At 35.6% G+C, this 17698-nt stretch overlaps 1 protein-coding gene across 4 annotated transcripts in view; it reads left to right on the top strand.

The window, feature by feature from the left end:
* The window catches only part of NNT (nicotinamide nucleotide transhydrogenase), a 105192-nt gene extending 96380 nt beyond the window's left edge, over nt 1-8812 (top strand). For all 4 annotated transcript variants that reach the window (XM_008963360.4, XM_003811010.5, XM_003811009.5 and 1 more), the window contains exons 20-22: nt 2270-2388; nt 4774-4889; nt 6402-8812. In XM_008963360.4, the coding sequence (XP_008961608.1) occupies nt 2270-2388; nt 4774-4889; nt 6402-6551 (385 nt within the window). In that variant the 3' untranslated portion in view covers nt 6552-8812. The remainder of the gene's footprint in view (nt 1-2269; nt 2389-4773; nt 4890-6401) is intronic.
* Nucleotides 8813-17698: the final 8886 nt, after the last annotated feature.

The raw sequence follows: 17698 nt of genomic DNA, 5'->3' as shown, positions 1-17698 counted from the left end.
GAGCTGCCCCCATGATTCAGTTATCTTCCACCAGGTCCCTTCCACAACATGTGGGAATCAAGATGAGATTTGAGCGGGGACACAGCCAAACCATATCACTAGGATAGCTGACAGGAATCTGCAAATGAAAGAGGTTGTAGATTCATTATGGTTCCAGATGGCACAACTATAGACCTTGGAAAAAATGAGGTGGAGTTTCTCTTTGGATATATATACACACACACACACACACATATACATACGTACACACACATATAACTTATTTATCTGGCTTAATATGGATGAATATATTATATAATATATAATCTTATATTAAGACTGAATATATTAATATATGAAAATATATATATATATTGCAAATCCTCAAATAACGTCATTTTGTTCAGTATCATTTTGTTACCACTTTGATGAGAAAAAAAATCAATTCCCAGCTGGGGCCATTGTCTCTGTGGGGTCTGCACATTCTTACCATGCCTGTGTGGGTTTTCTCTGGATTCTCTGCTTTCCTCTCATATCTCAAAGATGTTCATGTTAGGTGAATTGATGTGTCTACGTGGCCCCAGTCTGAGTGAGTGTGGGTGTCTGGGAGTGTGCCCTGCAATGAGATGGTGTCCTGTCCAGATCTGGTTCCTGCCTTGGGTAAATAATTATCTTATTTGATTTTATTAATCTTTCCTAACTGTATGTATAGCTCACATTTATTTCAATGTTTAATATTAGAAGTATTTTGGTCTTTATTTAGAAGTTCGGTGATATTTCTGTGGCCAGAAATATGCCATAGGAACTTAACTCTTGTTTATATCAATTAGCCTAGAGTAAAATTGGTTTCATTATATCTTGTTTCACTTAAAGTTGCACTTTCTAAAAAGTTGCACTTTCTAAGAACTTATGGATGATAAGTGAGGACTTACTGTATATGAATGAATATATTACTACATGAATATATATACATACATACACATATATACACATACTTGCACACACATGCACACACACATATATATGTAGTCTATATATATATATATAGACTACATATATATATATATATATATATATATATATATATATGTAGTCTAGTAATGGATTAGACCTTAGAAGGGTCATTGAAGGTATTTAGGCTGAGGTTGGATGGATCTGTTCCAAGAGATAGTATAAACTGCATTTCTTTTTGGATTCATTCATTCATTCATTCACTTCTTATGGAGCCCTTTCTATGTGCCACACACTGTTCTTAGTACTGTGGAGACAGATAAATACTGGGCAAGAAGTTGGATTAAAAAACTTTAAAGACCTCATTATATCTGTGGTCAAAAGAAGTTGCTTGATGCTTTGGGGTCCTTTACCTTAAGTGTAGAGCTCTCCTTGTGTATTACCCACTCTGTGTTTTAGATGCTCCTGTGTGTTCCCATCACATGTCTTCTGTGATGTGGAGTAGTATTTTATATCATTCTCTGAGTGGCTGTAGGCTTTAACATCATGTGTATGACAACATTTTATCTCCCTACCTTTTTTTTTTTTTTTTTTGAGACAAAGTCTTGCTCTGTCACCCAGGCTGGAGTGCAGTGGCACAATCTTAGCTCACTGCAATCTCCTCCTCCTGGGTACAAGTGAGTCTCCTGCCTCAGCCTCCTGAGTAGCTGGGATTACAGGTGCCCACCATCATGCCCGGCTAATTTTTGTATTTTTAGTAGAGAGGGTTTCGCTATGTTGGCTAGGCTGGTCTTGAACTCCTGACCTCAAGTGATCTGCCCGTCTTGGCCTTCCAAAGTGCGGGGATTACAGGCATTAGCCACCATGCCCAGCCATCTCCCTACCTTTGAACAAAGTGGTTAAAGTTGAATGTGAAGTCAGCTTTTGATAGAATAATGTTGATTTTTCATGGGGAACATTTAATTCCAGGCTAGGTGAATAGGTTTTTAAAGATTCAATATTTACCAGAAAGTATGAGAGAACACAGTGCTTTTTAAATGTAAGGTGATATTATTTATTAACATTATTGGAAGTTCACTGCACTGAAAACAAAGTTAAGCTTTTATTTTTCTGAGGGAAGTTATAGTTTCTGCACACTAAAATACTGAAACTTCAGCTTCAATATTTGTAAATTGACTATATATCTGGACTACTTCTGTTTCATTCTGTAGAGATCAGATAGTACCAGAAAAAAGCAGAGGTGCCAAGAACAAAGTGTGCAGATTTGGAGGTGATATTGGGGTCTCTGTACATTATGTCCTGTCAAGTAAGGCCAGCTCTTCATTTGTTTCATGTCTAGGTTTGGAATTCACCCAGTTGCAGGCCGAATGCCTGGTCAGCTTAATGTGCTGCTGGCTGAGGCTGGTGTGCCATATGACATTGTGTTGGAAATGGATGAGATCAATCATGATTTTCCAGGTAAGTGATGGGGGCAATGGTGAAGTTTAAATATTCTTACTATGAATAAAGCAGTGCAGGTGTGGGATATGAATTGTAGATTCAGTGAAGACTGACTAGTCAGATGAAAAAGAACTTGTACATGGTAGATAATAAGTTGAAATTAAATAAGTGAAATATAGTATTGAATAAGGTACAAAAGATTCGTAAACAGCACAGGTAAATTTTTCTCCTCCATGAAGAACTGAAGGATGGTGAAAACCTTGGTGTGTAGTATAGAAATGTTGAAGACTGGGGATCTGGGCAGACCTGGCTTTTGAATCCAGATCCTGATTCTCAGTAGCTTGTTACCCAACCTCAGGCTCTTCATTTATGAGTGCTTCTGTTGATAATTTAGTGTCTGATTCTTGCCAGTCTCTGAGATTTTACTGGTTTTCAATTGTACTAACGTATGACTGGTGAAGTAATTTTCTCTTTCTTTTCTTTTTAAAAAGTACTAGAATTTCCCTAGATAAGGTGCTGTACGTTATAGCTGTCATAGGGTAGATGTTGAATGGTAATGACATTTGGCCCAAGCCTATGCTTGTTAAAATTAAACCACTTCCCTCTGGCGAATATCCACTGTAAACTTAAAAAAGGCTGTTTATTAGAAAAAGTATTGAAATTGTGTGTATGTCTAGATTCACATAGCATTTTTTTGGCAACAGTCTAAGGTAGTTTATATTGCAGTTCTTGAAGAGAAAACTTAGGCCATTTTAATTTTATGTCCCTTTTCAGATTCCACTGTTGTTAAATTATGTGTGACACCACCCAGTTCCAGGAATTATGGACATGGCTTTAATGCACATTTTGAGACTCTCAAGGGGTTATCTGATTTTATTTTTATGTATTTTTTTAACTTTTATTGTAGATTCAGGGGTACATATGCAGGTTTGTTACCTGGTTATACTGTGGGATGCTGAGGGTTGGAGGTAGTGAGCATAGTACCCCACAGTTTTTCAACCCTTGCCCATATCCCTCACTCCCCATTCTGGTAGTCTCCAGGTTCTATTGTTGCCGTATTTATGTCCCTGAGTACCCAGTGTTTAGCTCCCACATATAAGTGAGAATGTGCAGTATTTGATTTTCTTTTCCTGTGTTAATTTGCTTAGGATAATGGCCTCCAGCTGTTTCCATGTTGCTGGAAAGGACACGATTTCCATCCTTTTTATGGCTGTGTAGTATTCCATGGCACATATGTACCATATTTTTTTTTATCCAGTGCACCATTGATGGACACCTAGGTTGATTCCATGTCTTTGCTATTGTGAATAGTGCTGTGATGAACATGCTAGTGAATGTGTCTTTTGGTAGAAAGATTTGTTTTCTTTTGGATATGTACGCAGTAGTGGGATTGCTGGGTCAAGTAGGAGTTCTAAGTTCTTTGAAAAATCTCCAAATTGCTTTCCACACTGGCTGAACTAATTTACATTTCTACAAACAGCGTGTAAATGTTCCATTTTCTCCACAGCCTTGCCAGCGTCTGTTATTGTTTTGACTTTTTACTAATAGCCGTTCTGACTGGTGTGAGATAGTAATTTCATTGTGGTTTTGCTTTGCATTTCTCTTATGTTTAGTGATGTCGAACATTTCTTCATGTTTGTTGACCACTTGTATGTGTTCTTTTGAGAAATGTCTGTTCATGTCTTTTGCCCAGTTTTAAAATATTTTTTAAAATTTTTTTAAAATTTATTTTATTTTATTTTATTTGCTTGTTGAGTTGTTTAAGTTCCTTATAGATTCCGGATATTAGACCTCTGTCCAATGCATGCATAATTTGTGAATATTTTCTCTCATTCTGTAGCTTGTCTGTTTACTCTCTTGTTAGTTTCTTTTGCTAGGCAGAAGCTCTTTAGTTTAATTAGGTCTCACTTGTCAATTATTGCATTGTTGCATTTGCTTCTGAGGACTTAGTCATAAATTTTTCACAAGGCTGATGTCCAGAATGGTGTTTCCTAGGTTTTCTTCTTGGATTCTTATAGTTTGAGGTTTAAGTGGTCATTTTAAAGGTTGAAAGTGGAATGCAAATTTCATAAAATCATGTGACCCTATTGCAAGATCATTTTGAGATCATAAAAGTTATAGAGTCAGATTAGGTAGATTTATTGAGAAGGGAGAAGCATAATAATGCAGGCTGTAGTCAAGATAGTCAAGTTCAAATGAAAGACCTACTGCTTTTTAGCTGTGTGACATTGGCCGAGTTGCTTAACCTCTCTGATAAAGTTCTTTGTAAAGTGCCTGGCACAAGTGCGAATCCTATATTTTTGTTATTGTTATTATAAAGTAAAGATCACTATAATTTGTCTGAAAATATGTAAAAGTGACCATTTGAGTTTTATATTCTTTCTTTTTTGTTTTATTATATAGATACTGATTTGGTCCTTGTAATTGGAGCTAATGACACTGTTAATTCAGCAGCTCAAGAAGATCCCAACTCTATTATTGCAGGCATGCCAGTCCTTGAGGTCTGGAAATCAAAGCAGGTAAAGTTTCAGACTTGTATTTCATTCTGATAATCAAAGGTCACTTCAAATATACACACAGAACTTTCTTTGATCATTTGATAAGAAATGATGATGCCTTCTAGGAGGCCAGGAGTAAGAGCATGTTTAGGGCCCAGTTTCCTATATCCAGCTTCTGTCTGTTCTCCGGCCACCAGAGAACCTGAGTGAATGCCCTAATCACAAGTAGAACCAGATGAGATTATGTGGGTGGATTAACACAATCTGTAACCACAGCTGAAAAAAGAGCTGTGAGCTTTTGTAATGAGTCTGGCTAAATTCCAGATCGAGTCCTGTGAAGCAGATGGCTTCCCTCTGGGAAGTATCAATCGCCTTCATATGCCAAGATGAGCATATTTTTTTCACTTAACTTTTTGAAAGGGAATTTATAAGTTGTTATAGAGTGTCTAGCAGAAAGGTGATTTGGAAATCCAAACAATAATGTGGCATAATGAAGCAAGCTTCGCTCATGCGTATTCCTCCTGAAAAAGCTAATTGCTAGATTTTAGATAACTCAAAGGCTTGTAAATTTTCCTCTGCCTCAGCAGTAGGCACATTTTACCACTACTGAGTCACCTCTGCATTTAAAAAATCATAACATAATGTACATTTCCATTTAATTTCATTTCTTTTTATTGTAAATATGGGAGTTTAAAACTTAGTATTTGTGATGAGTGAGTAGACATAAAATATATTTGTTTATGTGTGTATGAAAAATTGTATCAGTAGTCAATATTTGAGAATTTGTAGAGTGCATTACTATACTAACGCTATAAGAAGAAGAATACATTTGCACTGCTTCTGTTTTTTAATAGATTACATGTCCTAGTAGACCATAGAAAGGCTTTTCATTTCATTAAGAAATGACTTGATATTCAGCAGGACAGCAACATCCATAACACATGTCATTGTAAATGTCTATAACATATCAATATTATAGATTGACTTACCTCTTCCATTTTGATTTATAGGAACATTCTGTTAGTTATAGCTCTGTTATTGTGAGAAGCTGGATTGCTCTTTGGGCTTTTGTTCTAGAACTTTCTGATATACTTTAAAGTCATAGAAAAGAATAACATTGTTTTCCCACTCAACCTCATCTGTTTTAGAATTTGTAGTGGAAACTTATGCACTAAACTTGTTTTCTTTAGCACATTCATAGAAAGATGCTTATTTTACTGACTAGAAAATGGTATACATGGTCTTTATAGAGAAAAAGCACTAAGAAGAAAATAATTGTAATCTTATCACTCAGAGATAAATTATGACTTTTTCTCTAATGGATATAAGAATAAGGGCACACTTAAGTATTAAAGTTAATACAATGTAAACATATGTTAAAATATTTCTTGTGTATTTTTAAAGTCCCTGCACTAAAGAATTAGTAGTGGTACATGCCTTGTTCAAAGGGTAGTGAAGAGCAATGTTTGTTTGCCTAACATGTCCTAGGTTGGTCTGTTAAATACACTCTCTCATTTAATCTCTGGTTCTCAGGTGATTGTTATGAAGAGGTCTTTGGGTGTTGGCTATGCTGCAGTGGACAATCCAATCTTCTACAAACCTAACACGGCCATGCTTCTAGGTGATGCCAAGAAAACATGTGACGCACTCCAGGCGAAAGTTAGAGAATCCTATCAGAAGTAAATATTAAGGATCAAGCTGTTAGCTAATAATGCCACCTCTGCAGTTGTGGGAACAGGTGAATAAAGTATCAGTATACATGGTGATGTACATCTGTAGCAAAGCTCTTGGAAGAAAATGAAGACTGAAGAAAGCAAAGCAAAAACTGTATAGAGAGATTTTTCAAAAGCAGTAATCCCTCAATTTTAAAAAAGGATTGAAAATTCTAAATGTCTTTCTGTGCATATTTTTTGTGTTAGGAATCAAAAGTATTTTATAAAAGGAGAAAGAACAGCCTCATTTTAGATGTAGTCCTGTTGGATTTTTTATGCCTCCTCAGTAACCAGAAATGTTTTAAGAAACTAAGTGTTTAGGATTTCAGGACAACATTATACATGGCTCTGAAATATCTGACACAATGTAAACATTGCAGGCACCTGCATTTTATGTTTTTTTTTTCAACAAATGTGACTAATTTGAAACTTTTATGAACTTCTGAGCTGTCCCCTTGCAATTCAACCAGTTTGAATTAACCATATCAAATCAGTTTTAATTTTTTAAATTGTACTTCAGAGTCTATATTTCAAGGGCACGTTTTCTCACTACTATTTTAATACATTAAAGGACTAAATAATCTTTCAGAGATGCTGGAAACAAATCATTTGCTTTATATGTTTCATTAGAATACCAATGAAACATACAACTTGAAAATTAGTAATAGTATTTTTGAAGATCCCATTTCTAATTGGCGATCTCTTTAATTTCGATCAACTTATAATGTGTAGTACTATATTAAGTGCACTTGAGTGGAATTCAACATTTGACTAATAAAATGAGTTCATCATGTTGGCAAGTGATGTGGCAATTATCTCTGGTGACAAAAGAGTAAAATCAAATATTTCTGCCTGTTACAAATATCAAGGAAGACCTGCTACTATGAAATAGATGACATTAATCTGTCTTCACTGTTTATAATACGGATGGATTTTTTTTCAAATCAGTGTGTGTTCTGAGGTCTTATGTAATTGATGACATTTGAGAGAAATGGTGGCTTTTTTTAGCTACCTCTTTGTTCATTTAAGCACCAGTAAAGATCATGTCTTTTTATAGAAGTCTAGATTTTCTTTGTGACTTTGCTATCATGCCTAAAGCTCTAAATATAGGTGAATGTGTGATGAATACTCAGATTATTTGTCTCTCTATATAATTAGTTTGTTACTAAGTTTCTCAAAAAATTATTAACACATGAAAGACAATCTCTAAACCAGAAAAAGAAGTAGTACAAATTTTGTTACTGTAATGCTCGCGTTTAGTGAGTTTAAAACACACAGTATCTTTTGGTTTTATAATCAGTTTCTATTTTGCTGTGCCTGAGATTAAGATCTGTGTGTGTGTGTGTGTGTGTGTGTGCGTTTGTGTGTTAAAGCAGAAAAAACTTTTTTAAAAGTTTTAAGTGATAAATGCAATTTGTTAATTGATCTTAGATCACTAGTAAACTCAGGGCTGAATTATATCATGTATATTCTATTAGAAGAAAGTAAACACCATCTTTATTCCTGCCCTTTTCCTTCTCTCAAAGTAGTTGTAGTTATATCTAGAAAGAAGCAATTTTGATTTCTTGAAAAGGTAGTTCCTGCACTCAGTTTAAACTAAAAATAATCATACTTGGATTTATTAATTTATTTTTGTCATAGTAAAAATTTTAATTTATATATATTTTTATTTAGTATTATCTTATTCTTTGCTATTTGCCAATCCTTTGTCATCAATTGTGTTAAATGAATTGAAAATTCATGCCCTGTTCATTTTATTTTACTTTATTGGTTAGGATATTTAAAGGATTTTTGTATATATAATTTCTTAAATTAATATTCCAAAAGGTTAGTGGACTTAGATTATAAATTATGGCAAAAATCTAAAAACAACAAAAATGATTTTTATACATTCTATTTCATTATTCCTCTTTTTCCAATAAGTCATACAATTGGTAGATATGACTTATTTTATTTTTGTATTATTCACTATATCTTTATGATATTTAAGTATAAATAATTAAAAAAATTTATTGTACCTTATAGTCTGTCACCAAAAAAAAAAATTATCTGTAGGTAGTGAAATGCTAATGTTGATTTGTCTTTTAGGTCTTGTTAACTATCCTTTATTTTCTCATTTGTCTTAAATTAGGAGTTTGTGTTTAAATTACTCATCTAAGCAAAAAATGTATATAAATCCCATTACTGGGTATATACCCAAAGGATTATAAATCATGCTGCTATAAAGACACATGCACACGTATGTTTATTGCGGCACTATTCACAATAGCAAAGACTTGGAACCAACCCAAATGTCCATCAATGATAGACTTGATTAAGAAAATGTGCACATATACACCATGGAATACTATGCAGCCATAAAAAAGGATGAGTTCATGTCCTTTGTAGGGACATGGATAAAGCTGGAAACCATCATTCTGAGCAAACTATTGCAAGGACAGAAAACCAAACACTGCATGTTCTCACTCATAGGTGGAAATTGAACAATGAGAACACTTGGACACAAGGTGGGGAACACCACACACCAGGGCCTGTCATGGGGTGGGAGGAGTGGGGAGGGATAGCATTAGGAGATATACCTAATGTAAATGATGAGTTAATGGGTGCAGCACACCAACATGGCACATGTATACATATGTAGCAAACCTGCACATTGTGCACATGTACCCTAGAACTTAAAGTATAATTAAAAAAAAAAAAGAAAACAGAAGCTATTTATAAAGAAGTTATTTGCTGAAATAAATGTGATCTTTCCCATTAAAAAAATGAAGAAATTTTGGGGTAAAAAAACACAATATATTGTATTCTTGAAAAATTCTAAGAGAGTGGATGTGAAGTGTTCTCACCACAAAAGTGATAACTAATTGAGGTAATGCACATATTAATTAGAAAGATTTTGTCATTCCACAATGTATATATACTTAAAAATATCATGTTATACACAATAAATACATACATTAAAAAAATAAGTAAATGTATAAGTTTTTACACATTATATATATGTTTATATTGCTACTCATGTATCTATCTGGACAGTTTTCTGGCATGTAGACTATCATTTTATATTCTCTTTTTTTCTAGGAATTAGAATGGAGAGGACTAATAGAGACTAATAATCTCTTCGTGCAGTAGGCTTTTAACCCTTTACTGAGTCAGGAAATATCAGTTAAGTATTTGGTAATGAATTTGGAAAGTGAACCGTTGCCTTTCTGATTCTACCCAAGTCATGACCCTAACTTTTAGATTTTGCTATATTCTCGCATCCAACATAAATATAAAATATATTATATATCAGTAAACTTTAAGGTTTCATAAAATTTATCTGATCCCAAAGCTTGATTCTTTAAAAGTAGTAACTTGTGACTCATATGTTCATCTAACCTAGGGACAAATTTTTTAGTCCCCTAAGGCATAAGTCTTGTGAATTAAAGCATTTTAGTATTGGAAAGCTCTTTTGTGTAACTAGGCAGAATAGTTCAAATATCTAATTTATAGTTCACCAGTTTTTGAGAGCATTTGCCAACAAATATTATTCAGTGAGAATAGTAAACAACAACAACAACAAAAACTCAAAACCTTTCCCTCCAGTGGCAGCAACTTGCATAATCCAGGTATTCTTTAGATTCTCAAAGGAAAGAAGAATTAGGTTAATTAACAAGGAGGAAAAAAATTTTTCTAAGTGAAACTTTTAAAGTGTTGTTTAGCAAAGTAGCAGAAATGGTCACATTTGGATTTTGAAGCACTCAGAGTTCTTAAACTTTTGTCTCTTAGAAGTTACATATTAGGTTGAGGAATTGAACTGTTTTCTTTATTATTTAAGTGATTAAAGGCATTTAGCATGGCATATGTTGTAATTCTGAATGAAAATCTTTTGGCTATTGGCAACAAAATGATGTGTATGATGAGAACAGTAATTAGAGCAACCAATATTTGAAACTCCTATATATAATGATTAAGATAGTGGTAGAAAAAAATAGTCCATGGAAGATAATTTATTTGGGGGAATAGTAGGGAATCCTAACAATGGTAGAGAAAGCTAAGAACTTTAAAAGTTCTTTAAAGCTAAAAACTTTAAAAGTTGAAACCCTAAATAGTGGGGAGATATTACATCACTGTCATGTTGATTGTCAAATCATGTGACTGCCTCATCATTCTGTAGGAAATATTTGTACTTCATATTTTGCCAAAGATTACTGCCTTGAGCTCTGCCTTCCAGTTCTTGCCAAAAGCATATTTACGAAGGATAACACTAGTGTAAAAATTGCCTAAAAGATATAGAGTCCAGTTTGTCCCTGGATATTTCATATTTTATCCATAGACAAAACCAGAGAGCTGGACAGTTAGGCCACATTGTTTGGGTCACTGTGAAAAACAGACATAAAGACATTGGAATGAAGAGAGTCAAAGTGATCTTGCTTGCCTAAGGTGACTATGAATTCAGAGGGGAGTCCACATGGCAGCAATAGGATAGTGGGGAGAAGAAGTGGTTGTCATGGACTTTGAGAAGAATTGAGGAAGGGGATGTGGATTTGGGGAAAGTAGGTGACCCTTAGGATGATGGTGGCTAGTTCTTTCCCCCCATAGAGACAAGTGAAAAGGAAGTGGGAGCTCAGAGCAAGGAAGTTGGGGATGCGTAAGTTTCCCCTATGTAAAGATGGAATATGAAGATCTAATAAACTTTTTCTCACCCTCCTTCCTGTTGCATTTGGGAATATGAAAAATACAAAGTATCAGTGAGATATGATGTAGGGAATAATAAAAACCTTTGGAAAAGGACCATTTAGAAATTGAAATAAGGCCATTTTTTTCTATTCTCTTACTTCATTTTTGGTTTACTATGGGAAAAGCAGAACTCAGGAATGTCTACAGTCAGGGATAGAATTAGATTCCACCAGTGAAGTTTTGCACTTCATATTTTGCCAGTGATTACCACCTTGTGTTATGCTCTTCAGTGCCTTTCTGGAACTGAGTTTTTAAAAGCCAGTGAGTTATTGTCAGCCAGACTTGTCTTTTTTTTTTCCTCCCAGTTAGGGGGTGCACTTTTCACAAAAATACAGTGATTAACACTAATGGAGCAGGGTCCCGTGCCTGGTTAATTCTCTTTAGACTTTGATTCTAGTCCCCAGTTATACACATGGAGGCAGCAGCATCAGTGGGTTAGAACTGAAAGGTCATGTGTAAAACTCTCCAGAGAAAAGGGAGAATGTGACACTAAATCACCCCTTTGTGCTATGACAGGAGGGAGATAATTTCTTCCCCAGAGGGATGAAGCAGAATTTCATCCCTTTAGGATGTTTTGTCACTAGTCTGAGTTTAATGGAACACCGTGCTTCAGAAATCACTCCTTCTAGAAGGAGCCTTTTAAAGCTTTATTGACTCATGGAAAATTTTGTGTCCTTAAATTATAGCTAATGCTCTGGTTTTGTCCCATTGGGATATATATGGGCATGGAAGCTTACACCTAGTTCAGGTCCACATCCTTGTGTCTGATTGGGAGTAACTGCCCCATGAGCACTGGGTATAGCTATAGTAACTAGGAAATGTGTTTTTTTAAGGATTAGAATCACTATTGTAAATGAGACCAATAGAACATTCAAAGACTATAACACAAAAATCATATAGGTATACTATATGTGTAAGGATGTCAGAATATCTGTCCTGCCTGTGGTCCTCGTTGTAATGTGTCTTTCCCAGAATACTGTCTTGTACATGTTGCTCCAAAGGGTGGATTTTAGTGATGAACTCTTGATGAATATTTAGATGGTGGCATCGTTATGAAAAGTGTTACTGTTTTCTACAAAATGAATCTCTTTTGGTTATGCTTACATTTCTAGAGTGTATCACCTCTTGATAAATTAAGCACAAAGGCATTTATATATAAAATATATATAAACACATATATAAAATATATATTATGTATGTATATATTATGTAAATAAATATACATATATAACCATGCAGGGTGGAGGAAGGGAAATGTATACTATATATATTTCTCATTGTCTTCTGTTCAGGACTCATCTGGAATTTTATTCTGGCTCAATTTTTTTTCTTTTTTTAAGGTTATAGATAGAAAGACCTTGTTCCTTTATTTAAAGTGTTCAATGGGTGGATAATAGTAATAGCATCTACTAGTTAATGAGTACTCATTTTGTGCTAGGCAACATTCTATTAACAACCTATGGATTTCAGTGCATCCTACAATAGCAAATGGCAGAGTTGGACTTAAACTGAAATCTGGCTGATGGCAAGGTCCACTTAACCATTCAGTTGACTTCTGTTAAAAAGGGAAGCATGCAAGTCATAAAAGGGAAAAAAAGCAGTTAAATTTCATCAAGAAGATGCCATTTATTTATAAAATGAGAGGAAGAGATGTTTCCAATTTCATAGAGAAAATAAGAGCATAATTATATGCCATTTTTACATAGAATTATGAAAGTTGCTGGTTATATAGTCATAATTTGCATTTCCACCCATTCTCTCTGTAAGCAGCTATTGCCATTTTTTTCTCATACACAAAATCCTGTATCCTGAGAATGCATCTTCCTTAGGAGCAGAAAAGAGGCAGCTTTGGAGCAGATTCGCCACCTTTCTGGGTTTTGCTTTCCAGGACAGTACCGGCTCCGCCTCCTCGCTTGCTTTGACTTCTTGCACATTCTTACCTCACAGCTGGTCAGACAAAAGCTTTTTGCTGAGGATTTTCATTTCTCAAAGACTACAAACTCGATGTGCCAAAATATGACTTCGTTTTCCTATAAAGTGAATTCCTCTCTTGAGCCTCTATATTCTCTGTTGATGTAAATTTGACCTTAATTTGGCGTGTTTCCTTCTCCTTCTCCTACTGCTGGGGACACGTCTTCATTCAAAGGCAAAGTGGGTGGGGACCAAGGTAAATGACGTAACATCACAGTTTGGTGGAGTGAGTTGTGTCCTGGTCTTCATCCATCCTGTCTGGCATTCCTTAGATACATATTGTCATAGTCATAGCTAGTCTTGGTTACTGATATCTTTGCACACTGACATCCTCTGATTCTTCTTTGGTCTAAATGAAATAGAAATTACAAGATGTTTAATGCAGCGTGGAATGGGAAGGAAGAAATGCATGAAGTAGAGGGTATGGTAATCTCAACAGATTCTGGCAAATTTCTCCTATGACTACAACTTACATTTGGGGTGAAATTTAAAAAAGCCTCTGTAGGAAAATAGAATATTAGTGCTATTTTCACAAGGAAAAGAGTAGGCATTCTATTCAAATAATTTATGAAGGAATTGATCTAAGCAAAAAAAAAAAAAAAAAAAAAAAGTTAAGGAGGTGCCATTTAATTCATCTCCTGAGACTAACTCAATTGCTTCAGAAATCTTTACTTTGAGAAATTTAGCGAGACAGCGAATTGTTTGGGGGAAGGAATAAAAAGTGCTGCCCTAGGAGGAATGAAAAGTGCGCTGTCATCTCATTCCTGTTAGTTTTTTTTCAGCAATGCTTTGGTATTAAATGTATAGCCAAAAGTTGAAAGGAACCATTAATTCATAGTTGGAACACATCTCAAAACAAACACAGAAAGGTCAAAACACAGCTCTTTTGATAAGTATTCTTTTAGGAACACAAGTTAGCATTTGTAGCCCATCTACTTTTTTCATACTGATGTATTACTCAGGAAATCTTTTCAAAAAAGTGATTTCTATGTATGCTGTTAATTGTAATTTTTACTAGAGAAATTGGAGCACAAAACATCACAACCTTCCTGTAATTAACCTGTGGCAGATGGAAGTTCAAGAATTACATCTTCTGCCAATTAAGGATATTTTTCTTTAATTACAAGTACTTGGGCATTTCAGTAAATGTAATGGTTTATATTTTATGCATAAGGTTTTTGCTTCTGTGGAAAAATATTTTTTTCCCCATAGAAATGAAGTTGAGCAAAATGGAACAAAGAAGACAGATGTGTAAAATTGCCATGATTTAATATTTTTATACCACCATCTGAGCATAAAATTAGACTATACTACAGGGAGAGCATGGAACAATAGCATCATTGGTGTTTTTGATGGACTTGAGCCTGCGGGATGAGAGGGCTTGTTGAGGTGGGACACAGATTGAGAAAGGTGAAGTGGCTACTGGTATGCATGGGGACCTTTCATTTTCCATGAGATGGGGAGGAAAAGTCCCTGGAAAGAAGAGAGACCAAACAACCATTTGTGAGATGGGGGTGAAACCCAAACTGTGATAGTTCTTTTCAATTCAAAATAGTGGTAGGGGATATCAAAGGGGAGAAGAATCAGACCATGAGCATGAGATTTTTGGAAGGGATGTGGAGTAAGGAGTTGCAATTCAAACTAGAAGAAGCTATAAAAGGAACTAATGGTAGCAGTAAATGATATTTTCTAGATTATAAGGAGATGTGAGAAATTGCTTGTTTTGAAATGTTTTGAATTCTGTTCCTTCCACTGCTGACTTGGTTTGGTCTCCCATCTGTAAAATATATAATCAGGTAGCAATGATGAGCCCTAACATTTGTTATGTGCCATGTGCCAGGTAACATACACACATGACATGGCACCTGTCTCAAGAAGCTTGCAGTATAATATGGGATAGATATAAGACATTAAATTACAATTTGGTGCAAAAACCAAATGATTTACAAGTTATGGCGGTGGCTTATAGAGGAATGATTCTCACTGCCTGTGGCAAGAGGTGAAATCTGAGTAGGGGGTTCTGCGGAGTTTCTGCAGAGGAAGTGTTCTAGAAGATACAGAAGAGATGGTTAGAGAAGGAAGGAACAGGAATTTTAATTTTCTTTTCCTCCTCCTCTTCCTCCTCCTTCCTCCTTTTCCTCCTTCTTCATCTTCTTTTTTTTTTTAGAGGTAGAGTCTCACTATATTTCTCAGGCTGGAGTCAAACTTCTGGGCTCAAGTGATCCTCCCACTTCAGCCTCAAGCCAGGTAGGACTACAGGCATGCACCACTGTTCCCAGTTAGGAACAAGAATTTTTAAATGGAGGAGAAAGCATGTGGAAATTCACCAAATCAAGAAATTTCAAAGAAAACAGTTATCTTCAAATACGTAATATAATGTAGATTTTTAAATTAATTGTTATTGTTTTAAATCAAATTCTTGTGCTAGAGAACTGTATCATTTTTCAGGTTATTGTGAGGGGGAGGCATGGGGCCATGACTCTTGGAATAGTCATTATTTTTTTAATTGACTTTCAAAAGTTATTTGAAGATTTTGGCATTGACCAATCTCCCTTTCCTTACGCAGTTCTCAAGCAAAACTAAAATAAAAACTAACACTCCCAGTATTTTTCAAAATCTATTTTTTACTCATTTGTTAGAGCATAAATGAAGAAGGCGTTCTCTGTTCTTTTTGTTAGAGAGGGCTCAACTTACCAAGAAAATATTGAGTCAGTTGAAACCAGGCATCAGCAATTCAGTAGTACCAGTTTCTCTATTTTATTCTGATGCCTGGTGTCTTGTTTGCCCTCTAGCTTGATCGCAGATTAGTCTGTTAGACAAGAAGCAGCCCTGTTTCTGATGGATGGTGGGTATGGTTACGGTAGTTTTGGAATATATTTGGCTAAGCTGGAAGTATGTTTCCCAGAATTTCCTTCCTCTTTGATTTGAGGTTCGCCCCAGGAGTAGCCCCAAGAGAAATTGTATGAAATTTGGAAGACGAAGTGAAGCTGCTGCCATTTTGCTCTGAAGGTTTGTTCTGAGCACCAGGCATGACTGCTGCTCTGTGCACATTGTGCCTGATCTCTGGCCTCCCTTTTTGGCCTGGCGTGGCAGCTGGGACCACAGCTCCTCTTGCCCCTGCAGGATCTCTTTTTCAGCTTCTCTACGTCCTGGGAAAAGCTCATGTACAGCCCCATGGTGAAGGGCACCAGCTTCTGCAGGACATGTGTGTCACTGGATATGAGGGCAGTGAGAGACAGATGAGGGAGGGTTCTGTTTTTTCCTCACTCTCTTGACTTTGTGTCCATTGGCAGCCCTGCTCACACCGATCGTCACCTCTGGCCCACCACCAGAAACAGAGCCAAGAGAATTTCAGAGGCTTCTTCACCAGCATCCACAATTGTGGGAAGTCTAATTCCTAGTAAAATCTCTTCTTTTCCATCACACATAATGGTTCTGCTTCTCTGATTGAACCTTAACTGGTACAGTTCCCCTACAATACATCATGAATGCAAGTGTGGCTAATTTGTGGTTATTAATAGTGACGAGCAATTGGGTGGCATAAATCATTAAAATTACAGGTGATTAAAACATGTTATTTAGTAATTTCAACCACTTCTTCTAACAAATATAAAAATTAGGTGACTTCTATTTCACTGCCTTTTATGAATTGAATGATGAATACAGTTAATGGTTCTCCTATGTAAATCATTGCTTTTTCCATAGGGGACAATTTAATACCGAGGGAACTTCCAACACTGGTAACATCTGTCTTCTTTGTGTCAGAGAGTGGAGATATGTGTGGAGACTGTTTACAAATGTGAGAAAAGGAGGAGGCTAAATATTTTTAGTGACACTTTTGGTGATAGTATGTGTACACATATATCATTTTCAAAAATCCAAAGAGCACTTATTCCTGCAAATGTGAATTAATCCTTTTCTTACTTTGAGCATGACCATATAACTTGCTTTAGTCCATAGGACATTAGCAAGAGAGTGCAAACCAAGACTTCATAAGTACTTGCGCATTGGAGCTTGGCTATCTAGAAAGTTCCCTTTCGGGAGCCAGTTACTATGTTGAAAAGATGCTTGGGCTGAATCATGAGAGGCAACATGGAGAGAGGCATGGGGAATTAGGAGACCCACCAGCTGAACCCTGCCAGAATTTCTGAGAAACAGAATTCTGATAAATAATAAATTGTTGTTTGGGGGTGGTTTGTTATATGGCAATGGAAGAGTGAAACAAGCTATAACAGCCTTCACAACAAACTTTCTTCTTTCTTTAAACAAACAAACTATGCATTAACTTAGTTCTGATTATTCGTTTTTAAACTCCTTCCCTAGTTTTCTTCTTATTGTCTCAACTTCGTCTTTTCTCATGGAGGTGTGGATGGCTGGTGCTATAAGCATTGTGAGTTGGGAGATACTGGCAAGCCCTGCTTACCA

Source organism: Pan paniscus, chromosome 4 (assembly GCF_029289425.2).
Source record: "Pan paniscus chromosome 4, NHGRI_mPanPan1-v2.0_pri, whole genome shotgun sequence".
In the NCBI taxonomy this organism is placed as follows: domain Eukaryota; kingdom Metazoa; phylum Chordata; class Mammalia; order Primates; family Hominidae; genus Pan; species Pan paniscus.
The sequence above is the reverse complement of the archived record's forward strand: the minus strand, read 5'-3'. Positions and strand labels throughout refer to the sequence as shown.